This window comes from Carassius auratus, chromosome 38 (assembly GCF_003368295.1).
Source record: "Carassius auratus strain Wakin chromosome 38, ASM336829v1, whole genome shotgun sequence".
Classification (NCBI taxonomy): domain Eukaryota; kingdom Metazoa; phylum Chordata; class Actinopteri; order Cypriniformes; family Cyprinidae; genus Carassius; species Carassius auratus.
In genome coordinates this window covers 22,281,531-22,301,226 of record NC_039280.1, presented here as the reverse complement: position 1 = coordinate 22,301,226, position 19,696 = coordinate 22,281,531, and the positions used below count along the sequence as shown (strand labels likewise).

Genomic DNA, 19,696 nt, shown 5'->3' with positions numbered 1-19,696 from the left:
GCCCCCTCAGGTATCGCGGCAAGAGAAAACAGCAGCCCCTTTTCCTGATTTTTTTATTTTTTATTTTTTTTATTATTATTATTCTCCGTTAAGGATTTTTTTATTTTCTTTTTTTTTTAGAGTTGCTCAAGGCTTTTTGTGCTGATATGGCGTCCTGTGCTGTAGGCCTAATGTAACGTTGATACGCTGAAGAAGACCACCGACCCATGGCTTTGAGCATGGGTATGGAGACTATAGAAGCTGCGGTGGTGGCCGCGCCTATGCGAAAAGAGTGGCTGGTGTAAAGCGCGGGGTCCATGCCACAATGTAGGCATGTGGTTCGGAGATGTGAGGCAAACCAAGGCTTGGACATGGCTTCTCCTTTGTCGGTGATGAAAAGAGGATCTGTAGGATAGGATTTACTGTGTGAGCTTAACAGCCGGTTCATAGCTAAGAGGGGGCAATATCCATCGTTAGTATTAGAAATACTAATGGTACTCCCGTTACGATCTCTGTCTGTTTTTGAATGTTTCAGATAAATGGAGAAATGATCAGTGTGGAATGTTATATCATCGATTGTGAGATCATGAGAGGGGTCGAAATTTTTGGAGTTGATCGTTAATTCCCCTCCTCTGAGAAATCCATAGAAGGCGGTGAGGAACGCTGCTTCTAAAAGCAGGTTTGAATGCGGAGTGAACAGACCTGATCTTAATTTATCTACCATCGTGTGCACCTGCGCACGGGAGAGCGGTAGTCGTTTGTCAGGAATTGCGGGGCTTTCCTTTTTTAAACCGTTGAGGAGAAGGCATATAGAAGGATTTTGTAACAGGCTTAGAGAGGACGGATCTAAACATCTAATGTGAAATTGGATACCTGATATCAATATCTTGATGGTGGAAGGCTTAAGTTTCCTGGATTCAAAGCAGTGCGTAATGAAGCACATACGATTGGTATGTTAACTGGAAGATTAGGCACCGAGAATGCTTTGCAGGAATCTGAAAAAGATGACCACGCCGAGTCGTAGGTGTTGAGTGTTGTTTTTGCTAGCCCTGCTCTCATGTAGAGTGCGGCCGAATTAAGGTATTTTTTTCAATAGTGTATTCATTCTAGGATTGTTTGACTGAAGTTCGGGCAGCCCAGCCGTGAAGGAGCAGCTCCCGGACACAGGCGTCTGAATTCCTGGAAATTAAACTGAGACAAAGAGTCAGCTATTTTATTATCCAGCCCAGGTATATGAGCAGCTTTAATAGTAAAATTGTTCATGATTGAGATCCACGTTAAACGCCTGATAAAGCGGTTAATGAAAGGCACAGATGAGCGACCCTTCTTAATGATGTTGACTGCAGCTTCGTTATCGCAAAACACGAGGATGTTTATTCTAGACCATTGATCTGCCCATAATAAGCAAGCAATCACTATAGGATATATTTCCAAAAGCGCTCTCGACTGTATAGAGGGAGCTAAGGGAAGTTCTTTTGGCCATCTTTCTGTGAACCATTGATTATTAAAAATTCCCCCGAACTCGACGGAAGGAGCTGCGTCGGTGAAGAACTGCAGTTTAACTGAAAATTTGATATCATCTTCGTAGAAGAAGGAAATACTGTTCCAATTGTCGCATAGTTTTGACCAGAATTTTAAATCGGACCTGCATCCTTCGTCTAACGTAACCGTGGCATGCATACTCTCTACTGTTTTAGACAGGTCTAAAAGTCTGGAAATGAAGGAACGACCTTGGGGAATAATCCTCATGACAAAATTGAGATGGCCCAACAGGGAAAGAAGATCCCTTTTTGTTAGGGTAGGTGGACAGGAATAAGTTCTAATGAACCCTCTAATCCTTTCTAGTTTGTCTAGCGGAAGAGACACTTGCATTTTCACTGAATCTAGTGTGATGCCCAGGAAATCGGGAACGCGAAAAGGGCCTTTTGTTTTTTCCTCTGCGAGAGGAATGCAGAATTTGTTGAATGCTTTGACCAGGGAATTGATGCTGCGCGATGGGTTGGCATGTGGAAAGTCTATCAGCAGGAAGTCATCCAGCAGGTGAAGAACGAATGGTAGTTTGAAATTATTTAGCAGGATCCAGCAAAGTGCTTCCGATAGTGTATCAAATATATTTGGACTGCTTTTACACCCGAAGGTGAGTCTGACTGAAAAATAATTTTTTTCTCGCCACCTGACCCCGAAAAGGTGCCACTGAGAGGGATGTAGGGGCATGATTTTGAAGGCGTCGGTGATATCTGCTTTGCTGAGCCACACTCCTCTGCCGGCTAATTTAATGAGTTTAATTGCGTTATCCACTGTAGAATAAGCCAGGGAAAAAGGTTCAGAGGGAATTAAACTGTTAATGCTAGGAACCCCTACAGTGGAGTGGGGAGCGGATAAATCAATAATTAAGCATTTTCTGCTCGAATATTTCCTGACTGCTAATCCTAAAGGGTTAATGCGAAACAATTTGAAAGGAGGTTGATCAAAAGGTCCGATCATGTACCCCTTCTCTAATTCTTTATCCATGAGATCGTCTACGGCCTGGGGATCTTTGATAGCTGACTGGAGATTTTTACAGGTAAATGAGAAGGTTGGCATATTGGAAAGACTGACTAGAAACCCGTGCATGAGCCCAAAAATGAGGTAAGACATGAAACAGCGATTTGGATGCCTTCCCAGAGCTTTGGATAGCTCTTTAGTGTTCAATGGAGTGTTTATTTCTGTTTTAAATATTTTGTGCGTCGTGGACAAGAAAACCTCGGGTGGCTGTTCCCGCAGTAGCTGCAAGCATGAAAATATTTACAGTTATAACGAGTACAAACATTCTCATTGAAATTGAAACAAACAAGGGATTTGTCTTCCAGGCTTCACCTGTCCTGTCGCCGGAGCGCTATCGTAGGATGACGCGGTCTTGGGGCAGAGAGAAGCTGAGTGGGAAAACGAACTACAGAGGGAGCATAACAATGCTCGATGGCCTGTAAAGTGTCTGCTAATGAGAGCTAGATCGACCACGGACCAGTCCAGTTTCTGATTGAAGCGGTCTATGTACCTAGTGGCTTTGGATGAGAAAGATTTATGATATTCATAGAATAGTGTGCCTCCATAAGACCTAGCGAGATCCGAGATAATACCTAAATAGGTGTCTAATTGCTTCCTCCTGTCTGGATACTCTTCACAGATAATGTCTCTGAACAGTCCGAAAGCAACATTGAATTCTGCCATGGTTAAACTTTTGGTAAGTCTTGGATCATTATCTTTAAGAATGACAGATATGTCTCCGCAATCCACAATCCTTCTCTCATTAGTTTCTGCACATAGCAATATTTTAACCAAGTTAATGTCATTACCTGACAGGATGTGAGCGCGCAGATGAGGAGAGACAGCAGCTGCTGGGGGGAAGAAGGGCAGTCCAGTGGAAGCGGTGGGTAGCACTGATCCGAGAGATCTAGGAAGCGCTAAGTCGGGGGTAATAGCGCGGTTAGATGTTAAGCTGGAAGTCTGTCCGTCGACGCCCGCCTGTGGTGCAGGAGAAGAGCGCTGTGACTCCAGCGTCTGGATCCTGTGGTCCATGGCGGAAAGGATTCCTTGAATTGAGAGCAGCGCTCTCACTTGCTGTTTTTGCTTTCTTTGGAGTTTGATCGGCTTGATCGTGGATGTATTTTTTCTTTTCTCCATGGCTTTACGGCCGGTAGACTGGGGAAGAGAAAATGGTACATTGGTGGATGGGGGCTGCGGGTCTTGATTGACTTCTTGTAATAGAGTCAGGAGCTGATCGTTATCCAGATTCGGAGGCACTTGCATGTTCAGAGTGTATAAGGTGGACAAAATCCTTTCTATAGGCCATTCAGTGATGGCAAACGGATTCCTTGCTGCGATCCTAGAGCTGTGTCTTACTAGCAGGGTTGGATCGGTGTCTTCCGTGCCATGATCCGGGATTTCGTCCTGAGATTCTTCAGAAAGGATTTGTACTAAGATGTCAGAAGTATCCATGACCAGGAAGCATCAAGTAAGAAGTGTAAAGAATGACATAAACTTATTTATCATGCTGTTTAAGCTGTATCACAATGTTGCGAGCCGTTGAGCATACTCACCGAGCCGTAGTACCACGTATATATAGGTCCCGTGTCTAATAGGAGAGAGGTGGTGATTGGAGTGATTTGACAGCTGACCGGATCAGCTGTTCACAGCCTTGCCTCCGTGGCCTGACTGAACTGACGCTGCGCTCGATATATACTGTATGTATATATATATATATTTTATCAGTTGGACTGATTTGAACTTTACTTCACTTACGTACGTTACTAGCATGTCACTACCATAATTCTAGCATAAGTAGCATGCTACTAGCATGATTCTAGCATGATTAGCAAGTGACTAGCATTTTTTAGCATAATTAGCATGTTACTAGCATGTTGGTAGCATGTTTCTAGCATGATTAGCATGCCGCTAAGATAAATAGATTAAAAATATTAAATTTAATAAGTTTTAATAAGTTTAAATGGATTAGAAATTGTACATAGAAGGGAAGCTTAATGCAGTCTAATGGGCTTCAGTGTGTTCAGTTTACATTTGAATTTTGACAGTTGGAGTTTAAGAGTTTTTGGCTCATTTTAACATTCTGTCAATGTAAGTCTATGGGATATTTATGATTTTTAATCTTCAAATTTATGTAAGAGTCTTCTTTTTAGTAAAAAGAAGCCAACCTAATTACTTGCTCTGACTTTGTGACCTTGCCATGGTTTTTGTTTTCAGTTGAAGTCACAATTACCTTTTATTTTTCAACCATTTGACTTAATTCTGGTAAAAATATGCACTGCTCACAATCCAGTCAACTGACTCTTTCTAAAAATAAAAAATAAAAACCTGTGTTCATGTGATGTAACTGTTGTATAATAAATACATTGTATATTTCATTGTAAACTTAACATCTTAGCATATTATATTTAAAGCCTTTTAGTAGTTCCAGAAGCTTTAGGGTGATCCACCTTTAATGTAAATGTGGATCATATTGCTTTGACCTGTTGTGTAAAACTTACTCAAGATTTAATTTTGTGCTTAATATTCTTAAAATTTCTAAACACTGCGCTGCACTGGACGTTGCGGTGGCCACGCTCCACATTTGTCTTCAACATACTGTTCATTTGTAACAGGTTGTATTTCTGATGTGTTTTCTGCACTCACTGTATCTCCTGCACGGATCCAGCCACACAGTGGAATCGTTCCGGGACGGGCTTCCACTCCCGGGCCAGTTTGACCATTCCTCCGGCATCCAGCACACCGTACCCGAACAGATGGTTGAACTCCAGGCCCACACCGTTCCTCCTCCACTGGTGCACCTCATCATGCAGCTTGTTCCTCTTAGAAGTGAGGACCGTCAGGTGCTGCAGGTCCCTCCATGTCAGGTTCGGACTGCAGACAAACACAAAGAATGGAGGTAAAGTCAAGCTTAGGAAAGAAAATCACTAGCATGTCTGCTGTTTGTCATAAACTTGAATCATTCAAGCCTCCTTCAAGCTCCCAATCTTAATAGTTATCATATCCATTCAATATAAAATGTGCTCTATTGAGAGAATGGCTTCCTGCAAAGAGCACATAGAACAAGAACAAAACCCTTACAGTTGCATATGGTTTCTCAAGAGTGCTCAGCTCAAAAGATGAAGAGCAATTTTCACAGAGCACTAGGGGAAGTGGATGCTGATTATATACTGTGACCATCAATCCTAGAGATAAGACACTAAGACTAAACTCATATATGAGGTTTATAATTTGTTAATACACAGCTCTCTGGAATACTGGAACCCTTAGCGATTGTAGGAAAATGGCTTGGAGGTCTGAGTTTATGTTGAACTCTGATAGATGGACAAAAGCTCAGAAGTCTCAAGTTAAATCAAGACAATTCAAAAAAAGTTATTGTTGCAGTTTTCATCTAGTTGTGGGGTTAAGTGATTTCTGTGGTAAATTAATATTTTGTTGCTATGGAACTGTGTACTTACAGTGTACTTTAAACTCCCAGCCACACCAGGACTGGACTGGTAATCTGGCAATCATGCAGGGACAGCTGCCCATTAGGTTGTATTGTAATGCTTCAACCCTGGAAATATTGGAGTATGGCAGTGTCTATAAACAGGCCAGAGGCAGGACACGAGAATAGACGCAGTAGCAGAGAAAGCAAAGCAAGCTCACTTTTCACAAGGCTTGAAATATTCAAAGAAAACCCTACATAATGTATTGCGGGAGGACGTTTATATGAATGTATCTCTGAAAGGAACTGACTGTTCCATCTAACCTCCATATAATATACATCCATATAGTGTTAATAAGCATACTTCTGCTTTGTTTACAACGATGACCAAGGAAATGCTTTATTGTGACTTTTGCATAAAGGCCACCTATTGGCAAAGGATGAACTGACATTTTTACCATAATTTGACAATTTTGAAATGATACAATACAATTTTAATAAAAAGTAATTACTCATGTATCTTTGTTTGGATTGTGATTAAAATGCATTGGTGGCCCCTAATTTCAAATGGCTGCTAATCTTGTTCATTTACTCTTTCATTCTGTCTTCTGTTTGGGATAAATCAGTTCTGATCATTTTGGGCCGCTTAGACAGAAAATGGCAGGGCTGAATTTTTGGCCCTGCGCCGTACTGCACTATGCTCCTCTGAGTACTGTTGAAATATAGAAACACATGCAAATAAGCTGCCATTTACTCTGTGTATTTACATTTGGCTGTACAAAGAGACCTGCTCTCTCACAACCTACATCATTATTTAGTACTGAGCAAACAGAACGACTTTACACAGGGAAGGCCGTGTCAACAGTTATTAACACCGGTCCTGACACCATAACATCCTATTGAAATGTGTGAACGGAGGCAAAAAATTATGTGCCAAAACAGCATTTTCACCACCAGTCACTCCTTACAAAGCTTTCACAATCAAGTGTAATGAACACAGTTGCTGCTGAAATCACTGTCTGTTCCTCCACCTCGAGACTGTGCTCTTCTGACTGTGTGACTGTCCTTCATTTGTACTTGTAAATTGTTCCTAATCTCATTCTGTGTTGCTCATTTAGGGCTTGTATCTAATTTTAATCACTTTGAGTACCAGAAATGCACTATAGATTGTAAAGAATTATTATTATTATTACTTAGGATTTACCTTTTCTGTCATTTTGCCTCGAGTTAAAAAGTCTGTTTTCTTTTGTTCAATCTTGTGGTCACTTTAAGTTGGAAATGGTAATACATTAGGAGTTCTGATTTGGTGATGCATAACATGTACAGGGACTTTTCCATCAACATTTTAGGTTCACGCTTATATGAATTTATAAAAATTATAATATAATGGATAGTGTAGGGAAAGTTCTGTGACTTGCATTTTCCGTCATGCTTGTATTTAAATAACAATAAAATGAATAAAAGTTAGAGAATTTTTCCAATTAATGCACTACTCCCGGATTCAGAAAACTGCATCCCTACATAGGCGGCAGCTCTTAAAATAATAGCAGCCAAATAATCTAATAACCAGCTGCTATGATGTCTGTTAATTTTTTTTTTTTTTTTTTTTAAAGAGGAAATCAATATTTGTTTTGTAAATTTAGAGATTCATCTATATTTAATTTAGGATGTAGTGCTTGATAGCTTTATTCCTTTTCTGTATAATTCCTACCTGTTGTAGGGCACAGATACATATGACATTTATTATAATGGGATTATGTGAAGATTGTTATTTTTTAAAGTTTAATCTGTTAAAACTGATAGCTCTCAATTATACTGTAATGTTAAATGCTATAGTCAATGGTTAAATATTAGTAAAAATTAATCAGTAGCACTGAGAGATACTCACCTGATAAAAAATATGCCATTAAACAAATATTAAAAACATACTGTCTTTGTGTTACATCTACATTATTTTGGGGATTTAATGTGAAATTAATTCAATATAAAAAATGGTTTTAAAAACTTAAATACACAAGTTTATTATTATTATTATCTATTTTTTTAATGGATTGACAGCACTAGTCATAGCTCTTTGTATTTTATTTCAGTCAGTATGGATCCTCTTGACATGAAATATTGGGTCTTGAGCTTGACACTCTTCTAATGAGTCTAAAGAGCCAGATGCAGCCAAATATGATTTGTTTCCTGGCATTCAGAGAAACGTGGGGTAATTGTTGGCTTGAATCAAAAGGTACTTTCAATTTCCTTTGCACGAGGTGATCAGCAAAATACTTGCCAATTTGATTCCTCATCAACGGCTGAAAGTATGTGCATATGAAGCGTTTCACCTGAGGGTCTCAGAAATGAACAGTGATACCCTCCTTTCCTCTAGCGGAGTACAATCTCAGCCCTAATTCACACATTCATCTTGCTGGTCCAGATACTTTTTCTGTCCAGATATTAATATACTGAACTTCTAACTGTGATAGGCTGGCCATCTGTTCAGGGAGTTTGGAGATTGAATAGATGGCTGAATGTGACAAAAAAAGCTACTTATTAAGGAATAAAGATGCAAAATTAAATTCAAATGGAGTAGTAAGACTCATAAGTGAAGGTGCGTGAAGCAGCGTGTTTATTTGTAACATCATCATTTAGCTTCTTATCACCGGGAACACAGCTTTGACTCTGGCATCAGCACCGTTTCCATGTTAAAGGGTATCAATCATACATGAGGGAGGCTTTCGAATGAGAACTGTGCTTGCAGTGCTGCACTCTGACACAACCCTCATCTGCAGTAATCTACGATCTCAGCTGCCGTCTGCCAGAAATGCTGCCTTATTGTTTCAGAAATCTTTGATAGAGGCTCACTACTCATCCGAGCTATGCACTGGAAAACAAAAGTGTACATACTTGGCCTCCAACGCCAGGGCAAACACGCCAGCGGCCTCAGGGGCGGCAGCAGATGTGCCCGAATGACGGAGTGTGCAGTTTCCATACAGATCTGTGGTGGCCTGGAGACAGATGCAGACAAAGAGAAAGCCATAATTAAACATTAGTGCCAATGATATCCTGATTACACTTCAGCAAACAGCAGGTGAAAAATGCCTTTGAAATTCTAATTCTGTTTTGAACTGAAGGAGGAAGCAAACAGGATGCAGAATTCCGGGTTAAATTTAAAATGTAAGAATGTATGAAATTCAAAGAGATTAAATGCTGTTTCAAGAATGTTCAATTAAATTGAATAATAATTTCATTTTACATATAAATGGTCCATGATAATTTTATCATGCACACAGCATAGATCATTGTATTAATACACAGAAATGTGTTTGTATTTTTCAAAATGTATTGAATTCTAATAAATCAATCTTTTTTTAAACTAGAGTGGAATAACATTAAGGAATCAAAGCAACATGAAGCAACCATACATTGCAAAAAGTTATTTTTCAAAATAGCAAATACAATTTAAAAGCACACAATTTTCAGTTTGCTACCCTTACGAAAGGAAAATATATTTACCAATATATTTCTTAAAATATATTGTGATATATTGTAATATATTATTTTCCCTTTTTATTTTCTAATATTTAATATATTTGAATACATTTAATAATATATTGATGATACATATATTATATAATATATTGCAAAATATACAAATGATTGCCGCTTTTAATATATTGCAATATATTGGAAAAATATAAATATATATAAGAATATATGCCTAATATATTACATGATATTTTCCAATATATTGCAATATATTTGTGTTTCATAAGGGTACCTATTATTACATATTATTTTATTTAATTCACTGTGTTTCTTGCTTTACCTTTGAAATTGTTAAAGGTGCAATAGGTGATTGTCTTCAGACATTTTATTTTTGTTATACTGGTTGAAAGTCTCTTCACATCCCGATAGCAATCATAAAGTTAAGTGGTTTAAATGTATTTATCTGTATTTATATATTCTGTGGAAGGCATAGGACCAAGAAATGTACGTCTAATCAAAACGCTAGGTCTGAGCTTTTTAAATAGCTTTCCTACCTGCCTGTCAACGTATGTATCTGCACACCTCTGCACATCCTGTTTGCACAGACAGAATACGTCATTAGCGCATTCACGCACGCTGTGCAGACAGAGCTAAAATAGCAGACAAACATCAACATCTCTTCTTCCTTCCTGGTATTGTAGTACTGTAGTAAGTTTTCTCACTGGTTAATGACACATGATGTAACCCAGCGGTTCCCAATTCCAGTGGCCGTGCACATATTTTGCATGTTAACACACCCAATCCAGATGACCAACTCAAGCTACATGAATGAACTGTGTTCCAGTCGATACACCGTGTTCATTGCTCCCTACTCCCTGAGCAGGGGTTTACTTCACTTCGGAACATGGACTGAATTGGGAACTGCTGATGTAGCCTATTGTTGTAATGTTGTCTCTGGTATTCTGGTATGTGAACATAAATGTGTTCAGGGGGTGTGGCTTTGGACGGTGATTGCAGGGAGGTTGGGATGTTAGCTTTCAGTGCTATCAGGCTAATGTTAGCATTTTCCAAGATCTCCTATTGCACCTTTAAATGAACTAGTCATTTCTGAGTGAAAATTGTTTCCAGTTTCAAGTGTATAATGTAGAAATGATTTCTTCTTGCTCATTTTGTTGTTGTGTTGGACCAATAAAACTCTTCTGTTGTGTGACTGTGATGAATTTGTTTAAAAGCAATTCCTTTCTGTCCTGTTCGAGGCCCTGTTCACATTACAGCTCATCGGTGGAATGGAAGTCAATTCTTACATTTTTAACTTTGTTGATCATTAACAGAACTTGGTTTGGTGAGGAAAACCCTACACAATCCCAAAGCTTTGTTCGTCACAACACTTTGAGGTAATGTAGACTTTGGAGTTGCTTGGCATTTCACGATCTATCAAAGGCGGGAGATGAAAGAAACATCCATATTTACCCTCCAGAGATGGCCGTTTGTACTTGTGACCAATTTTGACTGATGTAAGCAAACCTCACTTAAAACAATGAGATGAAAGCCAAAAATTGAATTATTTAGTGCTTTGTTTTGTTTGATGTAAGCTGTTGCAGGTGTCATGCTAACAATGAAGAAAGAGCTATTAATAAGAAATCCAGATGCTGTGTATCAAGTCATTTGCCTCATAATAAGTATGAAAAATCTCCCGAGTAAGACACTAACACTGAACATTAACAGCAAAAAATGTTAATTTATTTTCTGTCTTTAAAAGACATCGTTCCTCCAAAAATGAAAATGCTTTCATAATTTATTCACTTTCATGTTGTTCCAAACCTTTCTGCTATATTTTGTATAATAGATATTTATAATTATTTATGACCCAAGTAGACACCATGGAATTAACATAAAAACTGTTAATTTTTACATTTCTTTTAACTGTGTCTTCAAAAGTTTTGTGTGATGAACTGATCAAAATATTAGTTTATTATTCATTTACAATCTTCCCCTTTTTAATAAAAAAAATAAATAAATAAATACAAATGTTAAGTGCTCAATCAGAGAAAATAGATAGCTGGCATTTTATGACACCAAACCGAAGCAGCCCTAATCACAGTGAGAGAATTAGGACTGACACAAGGCAATGCCTGCCTTTCTTCTGACAGACTAACCACAGTCTTCATCTCACATGCTTTCTTTGAGTCTGGAGATACATTCTGATTAAGTCTCTCACTCAATGCATCCCCCCGACTCCATCTGAGAGTCATTGTTCAGACACAAAATGGATAAAACGATTACCTCCCCTTCATTTTATCACTGTCATACTCTGTGTTATCACACTGCGGAAAAAGGAGTTGTGTTTCAAAAGCATGTTTTAAAGCACCAAGGACTTGGGAACAACAAACTGGCACACAACTGGAACCATCCTGAACCTGATTTCACCTCCGAAAAATATATCCCACAGATGATTTCCTTTCACAACATCCTTATCATTTCTTTTTGTGATAAAAATAAGAAGAGTCAAATATAAGAAGATGATATAAATACAAAAGTGGATATAAAAAATATATTAAAATAATAATGTCTAATAAAAATGTGAATTTCTAAAATCATTTATTAGGTAATGTTTTCTCCCTATTTTTTCAAACCGCGGAAAAAAAACATGTCTCACTTTTTTTGCAGAATGCGAAATATCCTCTCAACCAATCACAGCCACTGTTGGGAACGTTACTTTAAAAAAGTTATTAGTTATAGTTACTCACTACTTGTTCCAAAAAGTAACTGAGTTACTCTATAACAAAAGTAAATCGCTACCAGGGAAAGTAACTATTTGTGTTACTGTAAAAAAAAAAAAAAAAGTAGTTGCTATATGTCAATTTTTTTTTATTAATTTTTTTTGAGCAGTTTTTACAAGTCAGATAAAATGAGTAGAACAGACAGGTGTTCGTACATAACTTTCTTTATTTATTGCACGTCAACAGACAGCAAGAGTTTTGTCCTGCACTTCAAGTACTATCTTTGTAAGAAAAGTGGTTTTAGCCACTAGCTTTGTAGATGAGTGTCACACATTACATGTACACATTACATGCACGTTCTTGCCTTTGACCACAGTGAATTTGAATTAGTGCTTATATCTCCATCTTGAAAATGTCAACTTTTCATCGGATTGCTCCGGACTCGCCATCTCTGCTGCTGCTGCGAATCTCTGTGTAGCTGTTGCATGTGTTCGTGCGTGTCTGTGTTTGTGCGTTTGGCACCGCTGGCGTAAAAACACTGGCTCTGTTTGGCTACCATGAAACACATGACTCTGCCTTAGCCAATCATAATCGCTTACCTCGTTATTAACCTACCTCCTCACTCGCTGTGTGAGCCAGGGGTGCGTTCGGATTACATAGTTTATTAAATCAATGTATAGTAATGCACCACATTTAACGTCCAGTAATGTTAACGGCGTTGTAACGACGGGAAAAGTAATTAGTTAGATTATCCCGTTACTGAAAAAATAACGTCGTTACCTAATGCCGTTATTCACGCACTGTAAACTGTAACAACCAATCAGCGTTCACCATTCCACGCACTCTAGACAGTAATGGTGGCACTCTGAATACACCTGGCATCCTAGTTTTTCCTCATCTACTTTGTATTTCGTGATCAACAAACAAGGGCTGGAAGATAAATCGCATGTGATTGTAATCCACATCCCATCAGTAAAGCAGGTTCTGTGATTAATAGTACCAGGAAATCTCCATCACGTGCTTTCAGATGGAAATTATTCAGATGCATTTAAAACTAGTCAACTAAATGAATGTAACATGGCAAAGATGAATGCACTTTTGGAAGTTGAATGTAACGGAAATGCCATCTTGGAATTTCTGTGGTCTAATGTGATGTTGTTTATGATGAAATTAGATTTTATTGTTGTAATTAATTTATAGCATTTTATAGACCTGTTGAATTCATTTTGGAAGTGATGACTGATGAATGTATTTTTAGTCCAGTGTCTGTAGCTACTTTATATAAAATTAGTATTGACCAAGTTCAGAGGCTGTCATAAGTTAATTTTAATAAATTTCATAATCTAATTTTATATTGATTCAATGGATTTATTGCATTTTGAGGAAAAAACAGTATTATGAATTTATTGCATTTTGGGGAAAAATAAGAAAATTTTATAATAAATGTTTTGAAATTCAAAACCTGGATTAGAATTTGTAATGTTAGTATAAGCTACATATGCTATGTGGAGGTTTGAAACAAATAAATCAAATTCATAATTCAAATTAATCAAAATGGATTTATTGCGTTTTGGAACCCAACTCTTCATATATGTGACACTGGACCACAAAACCAATTAAGTGTCAATTTTTCTGAAAGCTGAATAAATAATCTTTCCACTGATGTATGGTTTGTTAGGATGACAATATTTGGCAGAGATACAACTATTTGAAAATCTGAGATCTGAGGGTGCAAAAAAATCTAAATACAGAGAAAAATCGCCTTTAAAGTTGTCCAAATTAAGGTCTTAGCAATGCAAAAGAGTTTTGATATATTTACAGCAGGAAACTTATAAAATATCTTCATGGAACATGGCCATTGGTTTTGTGGTCCAGAGTCACATATATATTTCTATCAATACATATATCATAATATATCAGTATTATACATTATATATAACAGTGTATATGTAACAATATATACAAGTAGTGATAAAACTGATAATAATATAGGGTAATACCATTGTAATAATGTTGTAATAAATGCTATAATATATATATATATATATATGAGTGTTCCTGTAGCTCAATTGGTAGAGCATTTCGCTATCAAGCGCAAGGTTGGGGGTTCGATTCCCCGGGAACACATCATAGGTAAAAATTGATAGCCTGAATGCACTGTAAGTCACTTTGGATAAAATAAATTGAATTTAATTATATATGTATACAACATCGTGCTTTTAAAAATAGTATTTTTTTTAAAGGTGGAAAACGGCTTTGTTTATGTTTTGCAAGTATTTTTTTATTCGGTGCCCTCCACTAACAAACAGAATCTGTAGGACACACACACGACACACACTCACCACGCCTGCTTCAGGATTTCGTTTACGGCCGTTGCTGAAGGTGGAGGCGAGGGTGGAGGAGCAGCTTTCATCGTAGAGCGCTGTGCGTCCGTCATTGATGGCTGAGTTAATAGAGATGGTCCACATGCTGGAGGCATATCCGTCGCAGTTACAGTCGTCATAGCTACCACCGTCTCCAGAGGCCCACACATAGATGCTGCCTTTCCCACCTCGACCCTGTCAGACACGAAAAAACGGCACGATTACGAGTGGCACTCACGCCTGCTACAGCTCAATAAGGAGCAGTCCACACTCTTTGATATTTCTCTTCAAGAGCCTTCCAGATTTACTCCATTTATCATACAAATTACACTCGCATAACCACGAGTAATTCAACAGAGACATCACAGAGGCGTTTCAAGACCTTTTAAAGACTGCAAGCTGTCCTTTGAGTGTCGATGATTCAGACACAGTCATTGTGTTTAAGGTTCTTGCCTGAACATGTAATTGTGATGCTTTTAGCTGATTGCAACAGTGCTCTTTTCTTTAGGCTTTGTGTTTAATAGTGGCAGGCACCTGACAGGAGGAAATTTGTACAGTGCAATTGTGATCTTAAAAGGGTGCTTGATTATTGTTATTTGAACAGTACGTGGTGATTTACCATGCTAACACAGCGGGGAGGAATTATGGTGCTTCCAGATCCCTGGGCATCAGCCTCTTTGGGGTAAATAAATAAGAAAATAAGACGGTGCAGAAACTTTATGACTTCTCATAATTTAGATTTTATATTAAAATGACTCATTCAGCATTTAATAACCCCAATCTTATGTTTAGCAAATGTGACATGTCGAGGGGCTAATAAAACTTGGTTGCTAATATGACAAATAAAGTCTCAAAAGTGTAATACAATAAAGTCACAAATACACACCACATGTTTAATAAATTGCTAGGGTGAAAACAATTTAGACTTCATCAACCTCCAAGCTATGCTAAGGTGTTCAGGCATTATTAGAACCGAGGAAGTGCATCTCATTTCTTCAACCCTGACTCACTGGGAAAATGTGCATGTAGCGTCCTTTCTGCAAACTGATACCACGTTGCTTCTTATGCGTTTTACAGCACGTTTAGATGTCCAGTGAGTGGTGCTAAAAGTGTGTAGAGTTTATCAGAAACAGATGAATGTTTAATATCTAATTACCTTGGTCGTTGTTCATATCACAGCAGTTCGGATCCGCTAAGAAGTTAAAGCTTTATCGCATTTGTACCAGCTACACTAAACCTAAGATAAAAACATACTGAAATTTGAAGACGGTCCTAAAGACAGGTCAACCGAAATCAATTCTAGAGTTTTCTCCATTTTCTTTTGTCATGGTGTGTATTTTGTGCCTATCCATAAAGTGTTACAAGGATATGACACCGAGGTTGAACGATCTGATATATCTTTATCTGTCTGCTGCAATGCCCCATGTGTTTCCATTCTGATTGCTGTACAGTAACCACAAGTTTGACTGACAAGTCAAGATGATTTTCTGTGTAACTGGCATTATGCCAAACATGCTGTCACCAGGAGCCAAACCGCAATGCTCAACTGTATCTGGCGTTTCATTAGCACTCTGTGTGGCATCCTGGAAATAAATAAATGAAGCATACGTGAAGTGTTTGCCATCTGACCCTCATAATGCTTAAACAGCGCTCAATATTACTCCCAGGCTCAACATCAGTCCTCTTCAACTGCAGTGAGGAAGCCTGAGGGACAGACGGTCTTCACCCATCTCTGCTATTCTTGTCCAATCTGATTTCAATTGCAAAGGGCTGCTCAAAACACACAGCGATTACTTTGTGCGATGCCTCGGCTTGACAAGTGGAGCGCCATCGTAAATCCTGCTCAGCAGAGGAGCGCTCGGTGCCATTTATACCCATCAGCCGAGGCAATTTGTGAAGGCAGCAGTCACGCACAGGGAATGTGCATCTAAATGACACATTTAGAGGAGACTTTGCAAGGTTGACATACGTGAGAGAACCTCTGGAGAATCTTGAGGATCAAAGCTATTTTGTAACGAGGCTGAATGGATGCAACTCAAAGATGCCTTAGTATGCTTGTGGTCTGAATAAAAAATGATAGAAACTTTATTGTAAAAATCTGTTAACTAGCTAATGGTATGTTGTAAAGGTGGACAAGGAATCAAATGAATAAATTTGCAGCATTTGCCTGAGACTTATAAGTACTTATATTTATGAAGATTAAAATGTAAGAAATTCTCATCGACACTGATTATACTGATATTTACAATTCAAAACATAGCCAACAATAAGTTTGTTATATAATATGCATACTTAACTACGATTTTTCTGTAGGATATTGGGAATAAATGGAGAGATTTCTATCTGGAAATGCAAATTCTAGCTGTATGAGTGAAACTGGTTTTATTTTGAACTTGAATCTCTAAATACACTCGTATCTTCTGATTCTGAAGTTCAGCATTCTTTCTTATTTGTTGAAGTTGATCTAAAGTGGCAGAGAGAGACCAGGAAGACTATGAACTATGTTTTTCTGTTTTGTTTTGTTTTTTTCCTGACTGGAACAGATGTTACAATTCAGTTCCTCTGTATTTCCCCGCTTTTTGTCTCTCAGGTGATCCACAAGGGAATGAGTTTAGCTACACTTACGCTGTAAGACACATCTGTGGGTTTTAAGTGTGAGGTACCTTGTTGACTCCGTCGGCCATGGCCTGCAGGGTGAGCTCACGCGGACCGTCCACCGTCTTGCCGTCGTCGGTGGGACCCCAGCTGGCGCTGTAGATGTCAATAACCTGCGGCATGTGGCTGATGGACGAGGCCTCGATGATGTCCGTCATGAAGGGCTGGTCCAGCATACGAATGCCTGTGAAATGGCAGGATTGAGAACATGGGAACAGCAGGGAAACTTTACTCTATCGATGCTGTGCATTGATGAGTGCAGGGGTGAGAGGGCTTGAGATTCACTGAAGGTAATGGCTTAGATGCTTCATCAAGCACAAACTAGATTTGCACTCCAGGAACATCAGTGCTGTGTGCCATGAGAGATCAGCGGCTGTCAGACTGACTGAGTGTCCTCATACTGACCTCCTCCTGGCTAAAGCTGAAGCTAGAGTCAAGTATGTGTCCCTTTGTGAGGGACAAAAGACATTGACTGGCTATTAGTTACTCGCCTTTTTTTTTTGTAGCCTTTTGAAAATAACAAAAATCAGTGTGCTGCACAGCGTAAATATTGTCTTTATTGATGCTGCTGTTGGTGCTGGCTGCTGGATGTTGTGGAAGAGGGGAAGGGTAGAAATGATCAATTGAGCTGATATTCCATTAGGCTAAGAAACAAAGCGATATCTCAAACGGAGACAAGTCATTGATCATTACTGACTGCACAGAAGAAACCTGATAAAGCATGCAAGTGTTTTAAATACAACACTCTCTTGATAGCATCCAAACACTTGAATGTGAATATTGTTTCTGCTTCTTGAATGTAACATTTAAAACATGTATTTTCTGCAAAGCTGCATTTAAACATTATGCATTTAAAAAGCACTATACAAATAAATCATGAATTTAATTGCATGCTAAATTTGTACATCCGTCTGCACCATCTACAACTGAATGCATGGTCTTGGTATTATTAGCTTTGTCTGAGTAGCTTTTTTTTTTTTTTTGTAAATGAAATATAAAAAACATTGGATAATTTCTAAATTCGTCTTTACATAAAAGCAGCAATATACTAGTTGCATCCACTGAAAACTTCTCAGCTGGTTTACTATGCCAAGTGACTATTATATGACTTGACAGTTATTTTCTGGTTCCTTCCCTGACAGCGACACCTACTCACATCTACTTTCAAGATGATTCGCTGACATCTCATATGAGATGTTGAGTCTATAATGAGGTCATAACTGTCAGAGCCTATCAGAGACGTACCTGCTACCTTGGAGTTGTAGGCCACGCCCACTCCACAGATGTTGTTGTTTGAAACCGCAGACACCTCTCCAGCACACCTGGTGCCATGACTGAAAAACACCAGTCAGACATCACATATTTCACAATTAGTGTAAATATAAATATGGAACAAGCTAAACATAAACAAAACTAAAGCAGAGAACACACTACATGACTGTCAGGCCGATTATGAATGGAATTTGGTCTTGATGACTGATTGTGACCAGTCACACAGGGTCTGTTCCAGCTAAGAAAAAGTCACATCGTTTGTGGTGTCTAAAGATTATAGTCTCAGAATCCAACCATCAGTCAATTTCCAATCATTTTTCATGTTTAATATTTGCAACGTACGCCAGCGATTGTATTTGGCTATTCAGTGGAAATGTGTTCACTGCAAAACATCAATCAGCAATCAAATTAAGTCCTTGGTTTCTCTAATTTTAAAGATTACCATGAATACTTTTCATTTGTTTTCATACATATCATACATTTCAGTCTGCAGTCTAATAAAAGGTAAGAAAAACAAAAATTCAATTTTTTACTTTTAATTTCTTCTTGCATGCTGGGTAGATAGTACAAAACTAACCCTCCCAGCATGCACTGCAGTTGATCTGTTTATCTTAATTAGTTTGATGATTGTCATCATTGTTTAGGTTTGTATGATAAGTGCTGATGTCTAATTCCATCTTTCGGATGAGATGTTAAACCGAGATGTTAAACTCTCTGTAGCTATTAAATATCCCATGGCACTTTCCATAAAGACTAGGGGTGTAACCAAATTGCCCCCCTGGCCTTTGTCAATAATGGTCTACAAATAATCGCCAACCACTTGATTGGCGTTTATGACTCTCTCTTCTCTCCACCTGTAGCTGGTGTGTGGTGAGCATACTGGTGCTGTTTTCCTGTGGCTGCTACAATCGCATCATCCAAGTAGATGCTGCTACTGTTGGTGGTTGAGGAGAGACCCCAACACATACACCCATGATTGCGCTTTCAGAAACGAGAAGCGCTTTCAGTGCACAATACACAATAAAGAACTATATAAATGCATTCATTCATTCAAATCGTTCTGTATATTTTGCCACAGTACCTTTGCATTTGTGAAACAGGACATTTACATAAAAAATGAAAGATTAACTTCAACATTTTTTGTACTATTTCTCAACTTTCGTAAAGTTTGACACCCATCACAAAAAGTAATCCATTTCATATGAACTTTACAATAGTGCTGTCAAATGATTAATCTAAAATAAAAAAAGTTAGCTTAATACAGTATATGTGTGTGTTTTGTGTAT

The 19,696-nt window shown here is 38.3% G+C and overlaps 1 protein-coding gene across 1 annotated transcript in view; it reads right to left on the bottom strand.

Annotated features, from left to right (window-relative positions):
* The window catches only part of LOC113057406 (neuroendocrine convertase 2), a 65,791-nt gene that overhangs the window by 10,993 nt on the left and 35,102 nt on the right, over positions 1–19,696 (bottom strand). Inside the window, exons 7-11 of the mRNA XM_026224785.1 lie at positions 18,384–18,472; positions 17,147–17,322; positions 14,463–14,678; positions 8,819–8,919; positions 5,146–5,373 (exon numbers count right to left, since the gene is read on the bottom strand). Coding sequence (XP_026080570.1) covers positions 5,146–5,373; positions 8,819–8,919; positions 14,463–14,678; positions 17,147–17,322; positions 18,384–18,472 — 810 coding nt within the window. The remainder of the gene's footprint in view (positions 1–5,145; positions 5,374–8,818; positions 8,920–14,462; positions 14,679–17,146; positions 17,323–18,383; positions 18,473–19,696) is intronic.